This window comes from Caloenas nicobarica, chromosome 16, assembly GCF_036013445.1.
Source record: "Caloenas nicobarica isolate bCalNic1 chromosome 16, bCalNic1.hap1, whole genome shotgun sequence".
Taxonomy (NCBI): domain Eukaryota; kingdom Metazoa; phylum Chordata; class Aves; order Columbiformes; family Columbidae; genus Caloenas; species Caloenas nicobarica.
Genome location: NC_088260.1, coordinates 4818383 through 4835934, shown reverse-complemented (window position 1 = coordinate 4835934; position 17552 = coordinate 4818383). Strand labels below are relative to the sequence as shown.

The window sequence follows — 17552 nt, the reverse complement described above, 5'->3', positions numbered from 1 at the left end:
CAGAAGATGAGGGCAACTTGCGGACAGACACACATCTAGAAACTGCAGCAGCACCTACAAATACAAAAATCCTTTTTGCCAAAAAAAAAAACCAAAACAAAAAAAACCAGAGCTCCCAAACCTGATATTATACAATGTGCATTTAAAAAATGTTTTACGCAAGTCTTTTGGCACTGTGGTCCCACCAAGAGACCCGTCCCTCCTACAGAACAATGCCACGGGGGTACTTACCTTGTAACTATAGACAGGGACAAGGTGCTGCTTCTCAGTGGGATTTCACAGCGGATTTAGGAGCTGCAACGGCCCGTGTGGGTCACAGCGCGGGGTGAAGGTCGGCGGCACAGGTTTAACCTGAGACCTGCTCTGGTAAACTGAGTCAGGACGCAGAGGGGCAGAGGGGCCCCGAACACCACCCATGCTCAGCCATTCGTCAAGAAAAGAGATTGAGCAAAACAGCACCGCGTTTCAGCCTTTTAAAAATTTCTTGAAAGAATAAAACAGGAATAGCGAAGGCAGAGCAGGGTGAGGCTGCGCTGGATGGGAATTATCTAGATAATCTCATCCGAGGATGCTGCCTCCATAGCACCGTGAAGGAATCACCACCCAAGGAGCTTTACTTTGAAACTTTACCATTTCAGTAGGATTTGCTCTGTTGGACCATATGCTGAAACACAAACGCTTGAAATACCAAAAGAGGAAACCTACTTAATGTAACAGAGAGTCCTGGGTGAGTGATTTAAAAGTCTGGGGTTTAGTCCACTTTTTCAGTCTAGTCCAGGTCTGGTTAATAACAGTTATAACAAAACTGCTCATTACATGTGATGTTACTTATGCCACAACCGGTTTATGAAGTGTTATGAACTTTCCCTGGGCTTCAGCTCTGGAAAGCCAGGGAATCATGATTGTGTCTGCGCAGACCTGTGTCTAACCCACCCAGCTTAGCCCACAATTACTGCCCAAAATAACAACTTCTGCAAGAATGGAGAGAGGCCTTACTCAGTTTTATTGATTCAGAAGCATATTTTGAAGTTCAACTGGAAACAAGCTTACAACAAAACAGTCATCCCAGAAATGCCCTTGAAGAGTTGATACACCCCAAAACCAACTAGCAGAAATAAACAAAACCAAATCAAAAATAAAAAGCCACCGAGGCAGGAGTACTTTTATCATAACCATATAAAATACTAAAATTAAAGCAAAGTAGAATTATTCCTTATCTCATTAAATTAAAATAATTAGGTGTTTCAAAAATTCTTTCATCACATTTAGTGATTTCAAAACTTGTGGCAATACAGGAAAGATAAAGTATCAAACTTGCATATTTCTTGATTGTGATCTACTATTACAGACACAAAAAAGTGCTCCAGGACTTTTTAGCATTTATTACAAGATGTTCAGTAAGGAATTGCAGGGGGGGCGGGAAAAAAAGGAAAAAGGAATGTTCTGTTGTCATCAAGAGCATTTCATGCTCTTCAGAGCTTGTATCAAATGATGTTTGTGTCTCTACAGCCTCATTCCAAACTGACAGAAGGTGTAAGAGATGACAAGACACATCTTGCAACTCTGCAAGCCACCCTTGATGAACCCGTGCAATTCGGAATTGCGGGCAGGCCCTGCTCTACCAGAACCTGCTCAGACCCTGCGAGTCAGGCGCTCGGAGCTCACAGCCTCCAAAACATTTGTTTCAGCAAAAACATGTAGGGAAGTTTTCAAACCAGATCAGAGTCCAGAAAGCAGGCACAAACTTCAGCTTTATTGTTTTCCACACAATGGTCATCTCTGCAAAGGAATGATATTGCAGCTGAAAAAGAAGAGGGTAGAAGGAAACATTAAAGTCGCAGTTCTCAAACAGGCACAGAAGATATGACGTGGCATCAATCAGACCCACCACAACGCTGCTCCTTTTGTTTCCTCTACCAAACAAATACCACTGAGACCTTACCCCTGTGCTCATGTTTGACACAACTCGCCTCCCCGTTATCGCTGTGCAAAACCATCGGCCTCCAGCTTTCAGCTGGTACCCGCCAGTGACATCCAGAGCGGGCAGCAACACACACCAAGAGCAAAGCCCAGAGCTGGCCCAGCTGCAGAAAATGTGCTCCGAGCCAGAAAAAAGCCTCATCTGCTCCAGTGAGCAAAACAGCAGCTTACCCCAGGAGACCCTTCCCGGCCCAGCGCTTCGGAGTCAGCCCCACATGCACTTTTCTGCCGCTGCGGATCACAGTCACACTCAGAGGTCTCTGAAAGGGAGGGAAAAAAAAAAAAAAAAAGAAAGAATAAAAGATGACAACTTCCCAAGCTGCGGCAGCTTCTCTGGCCAGACCACAAGGGCGGCACAGCAACGCAGCCGGCTGCAGGGAGCTCCCGGGGGACAACAGACGACGTGATCCCCACGGCAAAGAGCACACACCTCTCTGCTCCCTTCTATCTAGCAGCAATTGGCTCAATGCTGTGAGAGAACAAGGCTACGACAGCACAGACTAAATCTGACACTGCTTCTGACATAGAGATTATAAACCTGTGGCTAGGAGACAGGCAAGAGAACGCAGTTACTGCAGAAATGAGCTCACCCCCTCGCTATGCTGCACCACTGTGGCAATGTTCTGAAGGTTCTGGAAGTTGTTGATGTTGACAGAACCAAACTCCACAATTTCATCATCGACCTGAAGTCCCTGGACAGAGGTAGAAGAGAGATGAGCATCTGCCTTCTCCAAAGGCAGGTAATATCACAGGAGCATCACCCTGCACCCAGAAGGTGTGCTACGACACTCTTCTTCTCACTGCTCAGGCAACTGGACTGCTTTACACCTTCTCCATGTCCTTAGAAAGAAGTAAGTACTCATTCCTCTGCCCTGCTTTATGGGAAGAGAAGCACTGAGGCTCGAATGGTCAGTGAGGCCTCACGGGAGCTGTGTGGTACAACGATACAGCTGAGAGCACTCATCTCATTCCCGTACAGCGACCGGTCTATTCACAGGACATCCCAGTGTGACAAAAGAAAAAAAAAAAAGGGGGAGTGGAACACTAATCAAACCCCCAACTTACTAACAAGAGACAGAGAAAGCCACCTGCTGCGTTTCCTCTCTAGGTCCAGAAGAAGCTTTCCGATGGGCTGTCAGGCCCCCCAGCTTACCGAGATACTGGCAGGAGATCCCGGCGTCACCGCGTTCACTCTGGCGAAGGGCTGCGGCTGGCTCTGGCTCATGGCCTCGGCCAGCGCCTCCGCCTCGTCCCTGGCGCGTTTCTCCTTCTCCCGGGCGTGCAGCTGGTGAAGAGCTTCCTCCACCTGCTTCATCAGAGCCTTGTGGTCGTTCTGCAGACCTGGGGGTGACACCGTTAGCACACGGGGAGCGGAAGCGAGCTACACCTCTGGGTTCTTCCTCAGCATGCACTCCGCAGCTGGGCAGAAAATGGTATTTGGGGTGTCTCAGATGCCAGCTGTGGTTTGTAATAACCTTCTGCTGCTGTGTCTGCTGGGTCCTGGTGCCAGCCCTGCTCATGCAGCCCCGCAGATGCTTTTCAGCAGGAGTTACAAACGCAGAAAACCACGCTACAAATGCCAGCAGACACACAAGGACACAGGGCTCGGAGGCCCACGGTCACCCAGAAATCACCGAGCAGCCCAAGCCTTTTTTCCATCAAGTCACACACTCGTGTACCCAGAGCAGGAGCCATCCCCAAAGACGGGGCACGGGGTAAGCCTGGGAAGAAATAAACGCCAAGCTGTTTTTTACCCAAAGCTTATTCCACAAAAGCATTTCACCGTATTTCACGAATCCCAAAGGGCTCCACGGCAGCAGCACAATTCCAACGTCGCTGCAACAACGCGCGGACAAAAGCGTTTTCCTGACTGAGCCGATCCCCATCAGGCACAAACAGAGGAAAATAACTGAAAACCGAACTCAGCGCAATCCTGGCTTTCATTTTTTTAAGGACTGCGATAAACAGGTAGAACGATACGCTGCTTGGGATACAGCTGTAGTTCCTGGCAGGCCGTTTACCGCCGCAGCACAGGCCGGCCTCCCCGCACAGCCGGCTGTGCCGGGCCATCCCCCGGGGGCGCCGGCCCCGCCGCCCCCGCACTCACAGATGATGTTGTGCCGGGCGGTTCGCACTTCGTAGATGTCGATGTCGCCCCGGGGAAAATCCTCCGCGTCCACCAGCGGCTCCGTCATCCCGACGCCCTTTTGCTGCGTGGAAAGAGGCGGCCGTGGGGCTGCGAGCCGGCGCCGAGGGCCGGCCCCGCGCCCCGCCGCCCCCCGCACTGACCCCCAGCAGCTCGTAGTAGGCCTTGATCTGCGCCTCGACCTCGTCCTTCCGCTTCACCAGCTGCTGCACGTCGCTGACGGTGACCGGGCGGCTGCCGCCGGGATCCGCCATGGCTGACAGCGGCCGCGCCGCCCGCGGCGGGGAAAACGCGTCACTGGCGCCGGGGCGGGGCCGGCGGCGGGAGCACCGCCCACGGGGGGCGGGGTCTGTGTCTCGGGGCGGGGTCAGAGCCGCGGGCGTTGCTGCAACGGGAGGCGGGGCCAGCAGCGCGGGGGCGGGGCCAGCAGCGTGGGGGCGGGGCCAGCAGTGCAGGGGCGGGGCCAGCAGTGCAGGGGCGGGGCCAGCAGCGTGGGGGCGGGGCCAGCAGTGCGGGGACAAGGCCGGCGGGGGCCTGCAGTGAGGGGGCGGGGCAAGCACCGGGGGCGGGGCCAGCAGCGCGGGGGGCGGGGACAGCAGTGGGGGCGGGGCCAGCAGCGCGGGGGCGGGGCCAGCAGCGCGGGGCGGGGCAGCGGGGTGCCGCTGCCGGCGTGGGGTGGGTGCCGCGGAGTGGGTGCCGCGGGGTGGGTGCCGCGGGGTGGGTGCCGCGGGGTGACACGGGTTTGATGGTGCCAGGGAGCGGTACCGTGGTGGCGGTGCCACAGGGTGACACAGCAGCGGCGGTGCCACGGGGTGACACAGCAGTGGCAATGACATGGGGTGGCACAGCCGCGACAGTGATGTGGTGGCACGGTGGTGTCCCACGTCCCCGCTGCCCGTCCCTCTCCAGCCTGCACCCCAGCCCAGCTGGGTGTGTGGCCCCAGGGGACACAACCCCACCACCACAGCCCTGACACCCACCCAAGCACCCGCGCTCACCACCCCCGGTGTCCCCCTTCCCAGCCAGGGGGTGTTTGTGCGCTGGTGGTCCCCACGGCGGGCAGCCCCCTGACCCCCGCTGCTGCTCCCACATTTTGTGTCCCCTGCAGCGCCGGGTCACCGGAGCTGAAGGTGGCACCGCGTAGCCCCAGGCACAGACACCACACACCCAGCTGGGCTCCACGTGCGACCGAACCGCCCCGGTTCAGGTTGGCTGGGACTGGAAACGTCCCTGCGAAGGGCTGAATGTCCCCAGGGACAGGTGGGAGGGCCGGGGGGTGTGCGCGGTTGCGGCACCCCGCCACGGGCCTGGTGTGCACGGGGCCGGGAGGTTTTGCTGTGGGGTGAGCAGGTGCCCGCGCCACACAGCCTCGCACGCTTGCACGCTTGCACGCTTGCACGCTCACCACCCCGCGCGTTGAACCCCGCTGTGCCGCAGCCGGCGCTGCAGGACCCCGTGACGTGGCCCCGGCAAAGCCGCCCATGGGACGGTGCTGGGAGCTCCCAGCCCGAACCAAGCGCATCACTTTGAGTTGAGGGTGGGAGAAGGTGGAGCCAAGGAGGACCTTCCCCCACCCCACCGCTATATTAAGTGCCCTCTTGGACTCCCACTCGCTTCATCGCTGTCACATCGCCGGGTCACAAAAATGGTGAGAGGCAGCGGATGGGAATTAAATCAAATGGCCGGAGATCGACGGTGAGGGATGTCTCGGGAGCTTTACTGGGCTTAATCTCTGCTTGAATTCAGATTTTTTGGTGGCTGTGCTGGAAGTCGTGCAGAAGAGCTTTCCTCATACACTGACCTTTGGATTCGAGCTCTCTGGGGGCCGCGGTACCTTCCCGCTCCGCTAACATCTCTCTTTTCTGATTCTCTCTTTCAGACGACTTATACAGACAAGGGAGAAAAGGTAAGAGCCATTTTGGGTCTATGGTACTGCCCTGTTGTCTTGCATGAAACATCAGCCATATTAATGCAAATAATATTCATTCCTTACTCCTTTATTACCTGGTGAAATCAGAAATAAAATTTTTCCCTGGTCGGGCCACACAGGACATTGTTCCTTGTTGTAAATCACCATTAATGATGAAATTTTTTCCTTCTTTCTGGTTTGCGAGGAGAGTGGCAAATGGGAGACGATGGGTGTTTCCAGCCAGCCTTGGTGCCTAACCAGAATCCTAATTCGTTGCAATATTTATTTCCAAATGCTGTGCCTATTTGCCACTTTTTTCCCCCAAAAAGTGCTCTCAAAGCTGCCAGTCAGTGCACGTCACAGCTGGGAGCCCAGGGAACCGATCGAAGGGGAATTTCTGCCAGCGTTGGCAGCTGTGTAAGAGTGTTGGGGGTTGAGAATTAATCTTTAGCACAGCGATGTTCATGGGCAGGTGTCCCGCCTCAGACACGGTGTCTGGGCAGCACCGGGAGCACCAGCACCGACGTGGCCCCAAGCGAGTCGGGACTTCGCACGTTCCACCCCACGGAGCAGGATCCTGCAGGACCTGGCTGCAAAGTGCTTTGAAAAGTCGCTGTTTTGGGGCAGCAGCTGGGGTTCCGCCCGGTTGACTCGGATGTGTTCGCAGGAGAGGCGTTTGCAGGGTCGCGGCTGTCGCTCCTCCCTGCTCCAGCGACGAGTGACACCGCGGCAAAGGCTGCGGCGGCTCTCAGCTCTGTTTTCCCTCCCCTTTAGCCCCTGCGAGGCCGCTTCGTCCATTTCCACTCCATCACCTTCTGGGTGGGCAATGCCAAGCAGGTGAGAGGCAGTGGGGAACGGTGCGTGCCGGGGTGGTGCGGCCGCTCTGGTCATTGGCTGCCGGGGGGGCTGTGCCGGCGTCCCAAAGCCCGTCCTTGGGTCAGCGCCCGTGTCTGCTGGCACGGCCTCCGCCCACGGCCTTGGGGGCTCTTGCACAAGGCGAGGGGCCGCCCGGGGGTGTGTGCGGGAGGGGCCCGGAAAACGCAAACCGGCACACGTGGCACGGGAGCCGTCACCAGCCTGTGGTGACAAGGCGTAGTGGTAGCTGCTCCCCGTCGCTCGCTGCTGGGGAGTTGAAAATCCCTTTGCTTCAAACCTGAGTTGCTTTCTGCCCAAACTCCCAGATGAACAGGAGACAGGCAGAAATTCTGCCCCATCGGCGGGGGCTCCCTGCCTGCCCCCGGCCACCGCGGGTGCGGGAGGGCTCTGGAGGCGACGCTTCCCACTGAGGTTGGGGTTTTTTCCCCAATATGGGCCCTTTCTCGCCTCTGCTAGCTCCTCCCGGGCTGCTGGAGGGAAGCAGAGCAGCTCGGCTGCCCCTGCACACACCCGCACGCAATCGTGCACACGCTTGTCTTGCACACGTGGTGGCCGTTCCCCAGGGGCTGTCGGCGCTGCCCTGGCCGGGGGGAGCCCCGTGGGAACCGGGGGTCAGCGGCACCGAACAGGGGTCACCGGCACCACAGCTTCACCCGGTGCGGCTCTCGCACGCCCCGCAGGCTGCATCCTACTACTGCAACAAGCTGGGGTTCGAGGAGCTGGCGTACCGGGGGCTGGAGACCGGCAGCAGGGACGTCGTCTCACACGTCATCAAGCAGGACAAGGTGAGGGGCTGATGCACCTTCCAGAGGTGGGGGAGGGTGGGGGGAGACGAGCGGGGGTCAGGTGTGTGGGTGCTGCCGAAGCCCATTTGCACCATTAAACTCCACTCCCGTGGTGCCTGGGGGCACCGCCACGTCTCCATCCCTCACCTCTCCTCCTCTTCCTCGCCAGATCGTGTTTGTTCTCTCATCCGCTCTCAACCCAGGGAATGAGGGTAGGTACCGCGGGGTGGGATGGAGAGGGAGATGGTGGAGCAAAGTGCTGCTGCTCACGCCTGGGGCTGCTCTTGCTCCGTGCAGAGATGGGGGAGCACCTGGTGAAGCACGGCGATGGGGTGAAGGACGTCGCCTTCGAAGTGGAGGACTGCGACTTCATCGTGCAGGTGGGCAGCCCCCCTGCTCCCTCCTGCACAGCACCCCGAAACAGCGAGGGGAGGCGGGCAGGGGCCCACGGGAGCTGCGGCAGGATGGGGTCTCTCTCCTTCTGCCCAGAAAGCCAAGGAGCGCGGAGCTGTGGTGGTGAGGGAGCCCTGGGTGGAGGAGGACAAGTTCGGGAGGGTGAAGTTTGCGGTGATCCAGACGGTAAGTGGCAGGGCAGCTGCCTCTGAGCCCTCGTGCTGGAGCGGGGTCCGTGGGAGCAGCCTGGACCCAGGAGATCCCCGAAAAACCAGGGCCACCACGCAACCGCTTTCCTCCCTCTTGCAGTACGGTGACACCACCCACACCTTGATAGAAAAGCTCAACTACAAGGGCCTCTTCCTGCCCGGGTACCACCCACCCCTCTTCAAGGACCCGCTGCTGCCGAAGCTGTGAGTGCTCTGCAGGGGGTCCCGCTCGGCTCTGCCGCCGCGCGCCGGTGGGATGTCCCACCCGAGAGCCAGACGGGTCCCCACCACCTCACCTGGAGCCCCTCGCACTGAGGGGTGCCCTCGAGCCCGGCTGAGAACCACCCCTGGCTTCCCCCGCAGACCCAGCGCCAAGCTCAGCTTCGTCGACCACGTTGTGGGGAACCAGCCCGACCTCCAGATGGTCCCAGTGGCAGACTGGTAAGAGCCGGGAGGGCGGGCGGGATGGAGCGGCAGCACCGCTCTGCTGCTCTCGCCGCTTCCGATGGTGATGGCTGAGGCTAATTAAGCCACAGCAGAGCTTCGCCAGTGCGGGGATGGAGCGAGGGACTTGATGGTGCCCTTTGTGGCGCGGGCAGGTACCAGAAGAACCTGCTCTTCCACCGCTTCTGGTCAGTGGACGACAAGCAGCTGCACACCGAGTTCAGCGCCCTGCGCTCCATCGTGGTCACCAACTATGAAGAGACCATTAAGATGCCCATTAATGAGCCGGCACTCGGCAAGAAGAAATCCCAGATTCAGGTGAGCGCACGCCAGCGGTTGATCCGTCAGGCTGCCACCGCTTCGGTGAAGGAAAAGCTGCGCTGTGGTGGCTGCTGGCTCTGCTCGGGTTTGCCAAGGGCTGTCAGACCCCGGGGAGCCACCGGGACAGAGATGGTTTATCCCCGATCTCACCAAGAGTGTCTTTTTTTTCATTTCATGGTGTCCCTGAGCTGATTTTGCTTTCACGCCCAGCCCTTTGCACGCTGTAGCTGCGCTGTCACTAACGTGGTGACATTTTTTCCCTGCAGGAATATATCGACTACTACGGAGGGGCTGGAGTCCAGCACATCGCGCTGAACACCTCCGACATCATCTCGGCGGTGAGTGCACCCCCGGCAGCTCCCTGCCTCCATCCCATCCTGCTGGGCACCGTCCTGTCACAGGGTGGTGGTGGACAACGACAACCAGCGGGGTACAGGGGCAGGCTGAGCGGGCTTTGTGCTGCGATTGTCTCACAACCAGGATTAACTGCCCAGCGAGCAGCTGGAAAGGGACTTGCCCGCACCTGTGAGCTGCTGGTAGATGCCCGTCCCTCCAGCTTACAGCAGCTGGGGTCTGCAGGGACCCCGATGGCACGTGCTGTCCTTGAGGGGTGGCTGGTGGGGCTGAGCCACCATAGCACGTCACCCACCTTTGCCTGGGGCAGGTGCTGCTCTGGACTGAGCTCGGCTGCTGCTGAGCACTTGGCTTTGGGCTCCTCCAGAGGTGCTGGGGGGTCAGGGTGGGATGAAGATCCTTGTGCAGTGGCCAACTCTCTGCATTGCCTGGAGAGGGCATCTCGGCCCTCCTGCTCCTGGTGCCCGAAGTCAGAAGGTGGGACAGGTCCCCGTGCATGAGGTTGGCCAACGTCACGGGAAAGTATCGCCCTGCCTCCCGACACCATCCGTCCCGAGCCATCCTCTTGGCACAAACCAGAGAGGGGCCCCGAGCCCGACCCACGCCGGGGTCTCCCCTGCCTTGCAGATCACCAACCTGAAGCAGCGGGGCGTGCAGTTCATGGACGTGCCCTCCAGCTACTACCAGATGCTGCGGCAGAGGCTGAAAACGGCCAAGATCAACGTGAAGGAGAGCATCGACAAGCTGGCGGTGAGTCAGACCGGCCTGAGGGGGAAAAGGTTTGCCCAGGGCTGGATCAGCTCCCCATAATGTTCTGCAGGGATGAGGGCGATACAGGGGGATCCCTTTGCTCTTCTGTGGGTCTTCGAGCTGTCGCCTTCTTTCTTTTCTCCAGGAGCTGAAAATCCTGGTGGATTTTGACGAGAAAGGCTACTTGCTCCAGATCTTCACCAAACCAGTTCAAGACAGACCCACGCTCTTTCTGGAGGTCATCCAGCGGCATAACCACCAGGTTGGTTTGAGGATTTCACGATGATCTTGGCTTTGAGACCTCGGGGCCACCAAGTGCCGTCTGCTGCTCTTTCCCAGCCGCTTCGGAGCTGAGGAACCCGCTGCCCGTCCCTCTGGTCTGTAACGCTGTCGTCTCCGCAGGGCTTTGGCGCCGGGAACTTCAAGTCTTTGTTTGAAGCAATAGAAATGGATCAAGACGCAAGAGGAAACCTGACCATCCTGGAGCCCAACGGAGAGACCAAGCACATCTAGAGGATGGCAAAAACGCCGGCCTAATGAGCTGATTCACAAACGAACCAGGAAACAGCCCATGTTTTGGTAAATAGCCCAGACCTAAGTGTCATAAACCCAGGGAAGCTGCTGCCAAGTTGGAGATGTGAAAGGACTCAACACCCATCCCGACCCAGCCCCGACGCTGCCCTCCGGTGACTTCTAGGGAGAGGGAGCGTGGGAAATAGCAAACACGCTCTTGAAAAGCAGTTTAATCTGATCCAAACCACTGAATTTTTAACAAAGGGCAGATTTAAGGCATGTGCCAAAGACACGCAGCTATGGAGGAAGACAGAAGACACAACTGGGAGAGCTTAAATTTAGTCTATCCAAAATTTTCTGTTAATTTTAGCTACGTGGGAAGCTGGGAGAGGAAAGCATGGAGGCGTTTGCCTCTCTCTGTAAGATTTTAATTGCTTTTAGACTCAATCTTGAATTTGAATTTGCTGGGATTAAACACATGATTTTAGGGTAGCTACAACACTCAGGAATGAGACTTAATCAAATTTCTGTATTTCAGCCTTCCTAAGACAACGCAGTCTTGCTCTAATACCTGTAAATTCCTGCACTAATGAAGGGCTGGGGTTTCTCACGTGTTTCAAGAAGTGACTGCTGGCATTGGCAGCAACTCCTTGGCTCAGATCCCAGCCGCACATGCAAAGTCCCCTCTGGGCATTGCTCTGGTGTTGGCACTGTCCTTTGCAAAGGGACTTTCCCCACCAACACAATAAAACCCTGTTCTGTCACAGCTTGAGTGCCTGGTAAGTTAATGTGTCGAAGCTGGACCCCCTCAACCCCATAGTTACTGTGGCTACGGGTCAAACGCTCCCTGGGGAGCCCACAGACCTCAGTGTGCGATGGCTGAAGAACATCTCATGGTCTCTGCTGCCTGCAGGTCTCCCCACTGTTGCACGCCTGCCCTCCAAAGCCGCAGCGCACCCACTGCTGCTCCCCGCGTTTCCCAACATCGAAACTGCTCAAACCCCGAGTAGCCAAAGTCCCTGCCAAGCCCTCAGCTCACGATGGGCTCCTTGAACACGAGTCCTTCCACCAGCCCAAGCCCCTGCCCCATCCCGCCACCCTCTGGGATGAGCCCTGTGAGCTTTGGCTGCCCCACATCCCCATCCCATCCCATCCCGCATCCCCATCCCATCCCGCATCCCCATCCCATCCCGCATCCCCATCCCATCCCGCATCCCCATCCCATCCCGCATCCCCATCTCATCCCGCATCCCCATCCCATCCCGCATCCCCATCCCATCCCGCATCCCCATCCCATCCCGCATCCCCATCCGCCAGCCGTCACGGGCAGCTATAGATGCCAAGAACTGAGCTGGGATGTCATCTACAGCCCAGGCTCTCTCCTGTCTTCTCCATTTCCTCCTCCAGCACCACTCCACTCATCTCTGTTCTGCGTATCTTTTTCTAAAGCTCAGAGAAGCGGCTTTGCCCACCAGCACACCCACAGCAGCCCCAGCGAGGGAGGCGGGGGGCACATCCAGCTCCAGGCTGGACTTTCATCCCCATCGAACCCCAGCAGCTCCCCCCTCCTGTAAACCACGGGGAACAGAACAGATCTCAGATTTGAATAAACTTGATTGAAAAGAACAAAACCAAGAGGCCTCTGGCCCCAAGAGACTTGGAGCATCACCCGAACCAGCAACACTAACGCTTGGCTTCGTAGGGTAAGGGCTTTTGCCTCCATAAAGCTAAAAACCAAAAGATGTGAACTCAGAAAAATCCAAGGCGAAGGCTGCGGGAGCAGGGACCCTCCCCAGGGCTGGGACACCCTGGCTGTGCCTCGGCTCCTACGGGTTGTCAGGATTTGTAATATTAAAATGCTCTTTAAATTTATAAACTTAAATCACTCACAGATTTTGTGCACTATAATGTTGCTGAAAGTCATTTCCTGCTCACCAGAATTAATACTTTCAGTAAACTTCGCTGGAAATCAGTTCTTTGGAGCACTCTTTGTCTGGATCTGCTTCGTTGAGCTCACATGGTTCCCAGCAAGGGTCAGAGAGCAAAAAGCAGCTGTGGTTATACATTAAGCACAACATAATTTTTCTGTAAGAAAAGTCAGTATATTTATGGTTTGCTTTATAAAAGTTACTATAATACAATGGTACATAGTATTCAATTCACAAAAATATGAACAAATATATACAGCATGACACACCCACAACAAAAACACTTTCTTCAAAACAAGATACATACTGGTGACAGATTCTATATGCACAAAACATCCCTAAATTTATAAATTTGCTTAACGAAAGAGAAAGCAGAAATCCTAAATCTTCGAAGCAGAGTTGTTTTTTTAAGGAACTTCAAAAAAATAAGATTTTTTTTCATTTATTGCAAACCATTTCACCTGCCTCCTTTTAAAGGAAGCCCTTTATTTTCACACTGTGATTTAAAACAACCTGTTTAGAGAACCAGAAAACTGCAAGGATTGGGAGCCGGGTGTTCTTCCATTTTGCTTTTAAAACTGCCCGTTTTTTTAGAGTGTCCGTTATGACGTGTTTCTTTTCACTTGGACAAATACTACAGTGGCAATTAAGGAGGAAACTCATAAAAACAAAACAAATATTAAATTGAAAAAATCCAGTTGCAAACTCGCTTAAATACATTTTAGGTTGTCTATTAGACTGTACACATTTCCTCGCTTGAAATAAATAGATTTTGCACATTAGGTTTCAGACTGGGGGGGGAAAGAAGAAGCCTAGACTTGGCAATTTTTTGTCTTCAGTTTCTTAATGCTTCTAATTCCATCTATTTATTTGACAAAAAAAACATATTTATACAGAATTTACATTATACAAAGCTTGACACAAGCTGTAAATGCCACCAGCTCCTTTGCTATACTTAGTCCTTCTTCTACCCCATCTCCTCAACATGATTTAGAGCTGGAATCTGTTTAAAAAGAACTCCAAATTACAATAGTCACTTTTAATAAATTATTTACATGCTCTTGAAGTACAAAGAAATCAGCAAAAAAATTTCAACATGTTTCTACAAGAAACAGTGTTTGAAGAGAAGATTCTTGAGTTTGCCTATGTACAGAAGACGCATTTTTTTTTTATACTTCAAAATCCTTTTCTCCTTAAATTTTTATTTTATACAGAAATGCACTGAAATGATCCCTGAAAAAGGTCACGAAAAATCAGAACTGAAATTACTGTATACTTTGTTGGAGTTTAAAAATGTTTGTTGTTTTTCTCGTTTGTGGTTTTTTTCCTCTTTTTTTTTTTTTTCACGTAGAAATAAGCTGCTCTATACAATATAAATATCTGCAAGATGAACCCCTTCCCCTTGCGGCCCCCTGGGAGTCACAGACCACTTCTTGGGGCCACCTTGGCACTGCGAACAGGGCCGTAACCGCACAAACAGGTGGAAGAAGGCGCCGGGCAGCGGGACCTGTGAGCAAGAACCGGCACCTGCGCCCCGGGCTCCAGCCAGCGTCGCACTGGGAAACCTAAAGATATATTTCCAAAACTTTTGCGCCGTCCTCTTGGGTCACCCCACCTAGCGAGACGCAATTTTGCAGGGAGCACAGTCAACGTCTCTCTTTTTTTTTTTTTTTTTTTGTCTTAGGTTTTGATTGAAGCGAAAATAAATTGGGGATGGGGTTTTCGGCGAACAACTGCAACTGTAAATCTCTCTGCAAAGCAGCCCGTGCTGGTGAGTTTGTTCAGCCCTGGGCAGGGTTTCCACGGGGGGCCGGGACGCCTGTGCTGGGTCTGAGCCCAGGCCGGTGCGTGAACCGCACACGGGTGCCCGGAGGGGTCAGCGGCGTCTCCGCGGGGCTGCTCCAAACCCACACCGGGGCTGCTCCAAACCCACGCCGGGGCTGCTCCAAACCCACACCGGGGCTGCTCCAAACCCACGCCGGGGCTGCTCCAAACCCACGCCGGGGCTGCTCCAAACCCACGCCGGGGCTGCTCCAAACCCACGCCGGGGCTGCTCCAAACCCACGCCGGGGCTGCCGGGCTGCCCGCGGGGACAGGGCGACCCCCTCATAGAAACCACTACACCTGGTTTATAATCTTCACCATCAAACGGTGTTTTGGGGCACAGGGCGGCTCCGCAGTCTGAGACAGAAGCTGCGCAGGGAGGACTCTGCAAGCCAAGGTTTATGGGGAAGAAAAGAGAAGCCTTGGGTTTTGCTTTGAGACCAGACCAATGTGATTTTTCGGAAGTGCTGAAGGTCCAACACCTTCCTGTCCCCCTGGAGGGTTACCGGGAGCTCAGCTCTTCCAAAAACTCACATTATTTGTCTGGGATCATAAAGAGGGATGGGTTACGGGCAGTTTCAGAAGTACCCAAGGCATTTAGGTGCTCACGGTCTTTGGCACCCAAATCCCTTTGGTGCTCCTAAAAAGGAACCCAACCTGTAGGTCTTGTTTCAGAAGACCACGACCTGCCTCCCCTCAACAAACATTCAGGCAAACTGCAGGGGCTAATCCCGTTCAGAGCACACAGATACGCTGGGAAACACAAAACTGTCAGCAGGTACCCAGTGGCTGGGCCATTTGGGGTGTCTTTGCCCCCACGAAACCAGTTTGATGGACTAGAAAGGAAGGAGGCCAAGGACACCAGCAGGACCACTGCACACGGGGGCTTCAGTTCTGAGACACAGGAAACTTCTGTGCATTTCCAAAGCTCTGAAAGCAAAAGGCCAAACTGCAGAGAAGCCAACTGGAGCGTCAACACAAGATGAAACTTACTTTAAAAAAAGTAAAATAAATCAAGCAGCTGGTTTAACTCCCAAATGCTCCTGCCATCACTGCAGCTACCACCAGTGGTCAATGACAGAAACTAGTTGTGCTTCTCATAGTTTTAGGTTCTGGGTCACCAATACCCAGTTGCTGGAGAGATTTACAAAGAGAAGGGGAAACAACAAAATGAAACAAAACCAGAGATGAGACTATGGACTGTCCAACCCCAGGGACAACTCCTCGCCCTCAGACAGACAGACAGGCGGGATTAAGGCAGCTCGCAGCAGCCCGTGTGCTCCTGCTCTTTCAGGCCTTTTGTCTGAAGAAGAAATTCAGATGCGGAGGTCCAACCTACAGCAGCCTGCAGGGCAGGCCTGGCAACTCCAAGTAATAGCTGAAAAAACTTCCAGAAAACTCTTGTGCAAGGCTGTAACCTCCAGTGACGGAGCTGTGGTCATATAGGAACTATCGCTGATTTTAAAAGGCTACAAGAAAACTGCTGTGCAATTTGTTCTGTGGGGAGAAGATACTTAGTTATGCAGATAATCTTCCCATTTCATAATTACATTGCAACTTCCCCTTATGAGCCAATTAAAAAAGGTTTTAGTACAACTGATCTCTACTTTTAAAGCAGGAGAAATTCAATGCAAGGTGAAAAACTGATCCTGTCTATACCTGAACAGTTGTGTAACATTTCCAGATCACATCCAAAGAAGTATTTTCTTTGGTGTTTTGCCCCATTTTAAAACGGAACCTCTCAAAGAACTGCAACCTTCACCTCAGCACATCTACAAGGACAAAGCACGTCAAAAAATAATTTCAAAATATGCCTTCCAAATTCAAAGCAGCGTTCATCTGCTTGCCGTACACGGGAGGGGACAACACTTTAATCACTTTTGCTGGAGAGATGGGGCAGCCCTGGGGCAAGTTACTGAGTAACGGAGGGAGGCGAGAGGCCCGGCACGGCTCGCTCTATCGCAGGAGCCATCGCCCGAGTCCAAGGACAGAGCGAACGCTCCACGGAAAACGCTGCAAGGGCAGGGAAACGCAGACAAAAGCGAGAAAAATTAATACGAGACACATATCAGCCTGTTTCCCATCTACAGGAAGATAATCCTGTTACAAACGCGGGCCGTAGTGTACGCTCACAAGGAGGGTAAGATTTCCACAGCACAAATGTGGGCTGAATTGTCCACTTAATTCCAGCCTCAGCCTTCGTTGCGCGCAAAGCAAATCGATCTCCGAGAAACGGGCATCCCCAAAGTCCACACGTCGCGCCACGATGCTGCAGCTATGCAACTGACCTGACTTCTTACTACAGCGGATCACGGTATCCAAATATCTTTCATGTGCGGGTGCAGAGGTTTTGATCCCCCGATATACCAGCACGGTATGTGAAAACGAAGAGGCGAGCCCAAGGCGCTGAGTTGAGGTCTGCGGCTGACCTGGCTGTTCCCCGGGGCGTCTGGCTTAGGGGACTTGTTCAGGCTCATCCCTAACGAAAAGGCAGGACAGTTCACCTAAAGTCTCGTTGGGGACACATCATACACACACACACGCACGCACACCCCCATTCACACACCCTCAAGCCTCTGGCTTGCTCTGTAACATCAACCTTACATTTATTTACAGCTTACTCTGAGAAATCTGTGCAATTTCAGCCAATCAAGCTCCCAACAAACCCTATATGGCATTTTCAGTCTCTGCTTCACATTTAAACGTTGAATGTCTTTTTCAACCAACAAAACTGATGAGAAAAAGGTAGCAGCAATTATGAAAAGATGAAGGTTTATAACAACAATTTTTAAAAAGGTACCATTATCCCATTACGGAGCATTAACGTCAGGACTGAACAGAGAAGCTAGTGTTTGGATAGACCATGCCACAAAACGGTAGTCACCTTTTGTGTGCGCGTTGGATCTGAAAAGGAAAGAGCACCTGAAACATGAACAGTCCTCGTAAGCATGTGCGCTTTTTGCTTTCATTCGTGATCCTGGCAGAAGTGCGAAACTTGCTTGGTTTTTTCCTTCTCTTTTTTCCCCTCTTTTTAAATTTTTTTTTTCTTTTTAGTTTTTTTTCTTCCTTTTTTTTTTCCTTTTTTTTTTTTTTTTTGGCAAAGTGCAACCACACCTGGTT

At 53.8% G+C, this 17552-nt stretch overlaps 2 protein-coding genes across 3 annotated transcripts; one reads left to right on the top strand and one right to left on the bottom strand.

Annotated features, from left to right (window-relative positions):
• Positions 1-982: 982 nt before the first annotated feature.
• Positions 983-4432, bottom strand: PSMD9 (proteasome 26S subunit, non-ATPase 9). Of its 2 annotated transcripts, none has more exons than XM_065646361.1 (6): positions 4270-4432; positions 4088-4190; positions 3134-3321; positions 2571-2672; positions 2152-2240; positions 983-1801 (listed from the first exon to the last, which is right to left on the bottom strand). In XM_065646361.1, the coding sequence occupies exons 1-6, from the start codon at positions 4378-4380 to the stop codon at positions 1774-1776; spliced, it is 621 nt and encodes a 206-aa protein (XP_065502433.1). In that variant the 5' UTR covers positions 4381-4432; the 3' UTR covers positions 983-1773. The 2 variants fall into 2 exon arrangements, with proteins under 2 accessions (XP_065502433.1, XP_065502432.1); XM_065646360.1 differs by having other exon boundaries at positions 983-1779.
• On the top strand, positions 4379-10680 carry HPD (4-hydroxyphenylpyruvate dioxygenase). The gene is given in 17 exon segments (XM_065646651.1): positions 4379-4492; positions 5149-5239; positions 5242-5266; positions 5663-5774; positions 6006-6032; positions 6810-6872; positions 7592-7696; positions 7866-7908; positions 7994-8076; positions 8186-8275; positions 8399-8502; positions 8662-8739; positions 8898-9060; positions 9330-9401; positions 10045-10167; positions 10313-10429; positions 10570-10680. Coding segments are annotated over 17 exon segments (1521 nt in total).
• The last annotated feature ends 6872 nt before the right edge of the window (positions 10681-17552 follow it).

What these genes read in the sequence shown, in the direction of transcription:
- PSMD9 (XM_065646360.1), bottom strand. Translation starts at nt 4,380, where the DNA reads ATGGCGGATCCCGGCGGCAGCCGCCCGGTCACCGTCAGCGACGTGCAG. An exon ending in GATCTCCTGCCAGTATCTCG is followed by an intron (nt 2,673 to 3,133) that starts GTAAGCTGGGGG and finishes ACCTCTGTCCAG; the next exon opens with GGACTTCAGGTCGATGATGA. An exon ending in GCCGGGAAGGGTCTCCTGGG is followed by an intron (nt 1,780 to 2,151) that starts GTAAGCTGCTGT and finishes ATTCCTTTGCAG; the next exon opens with AGATGACCATTGTGTGGAAA.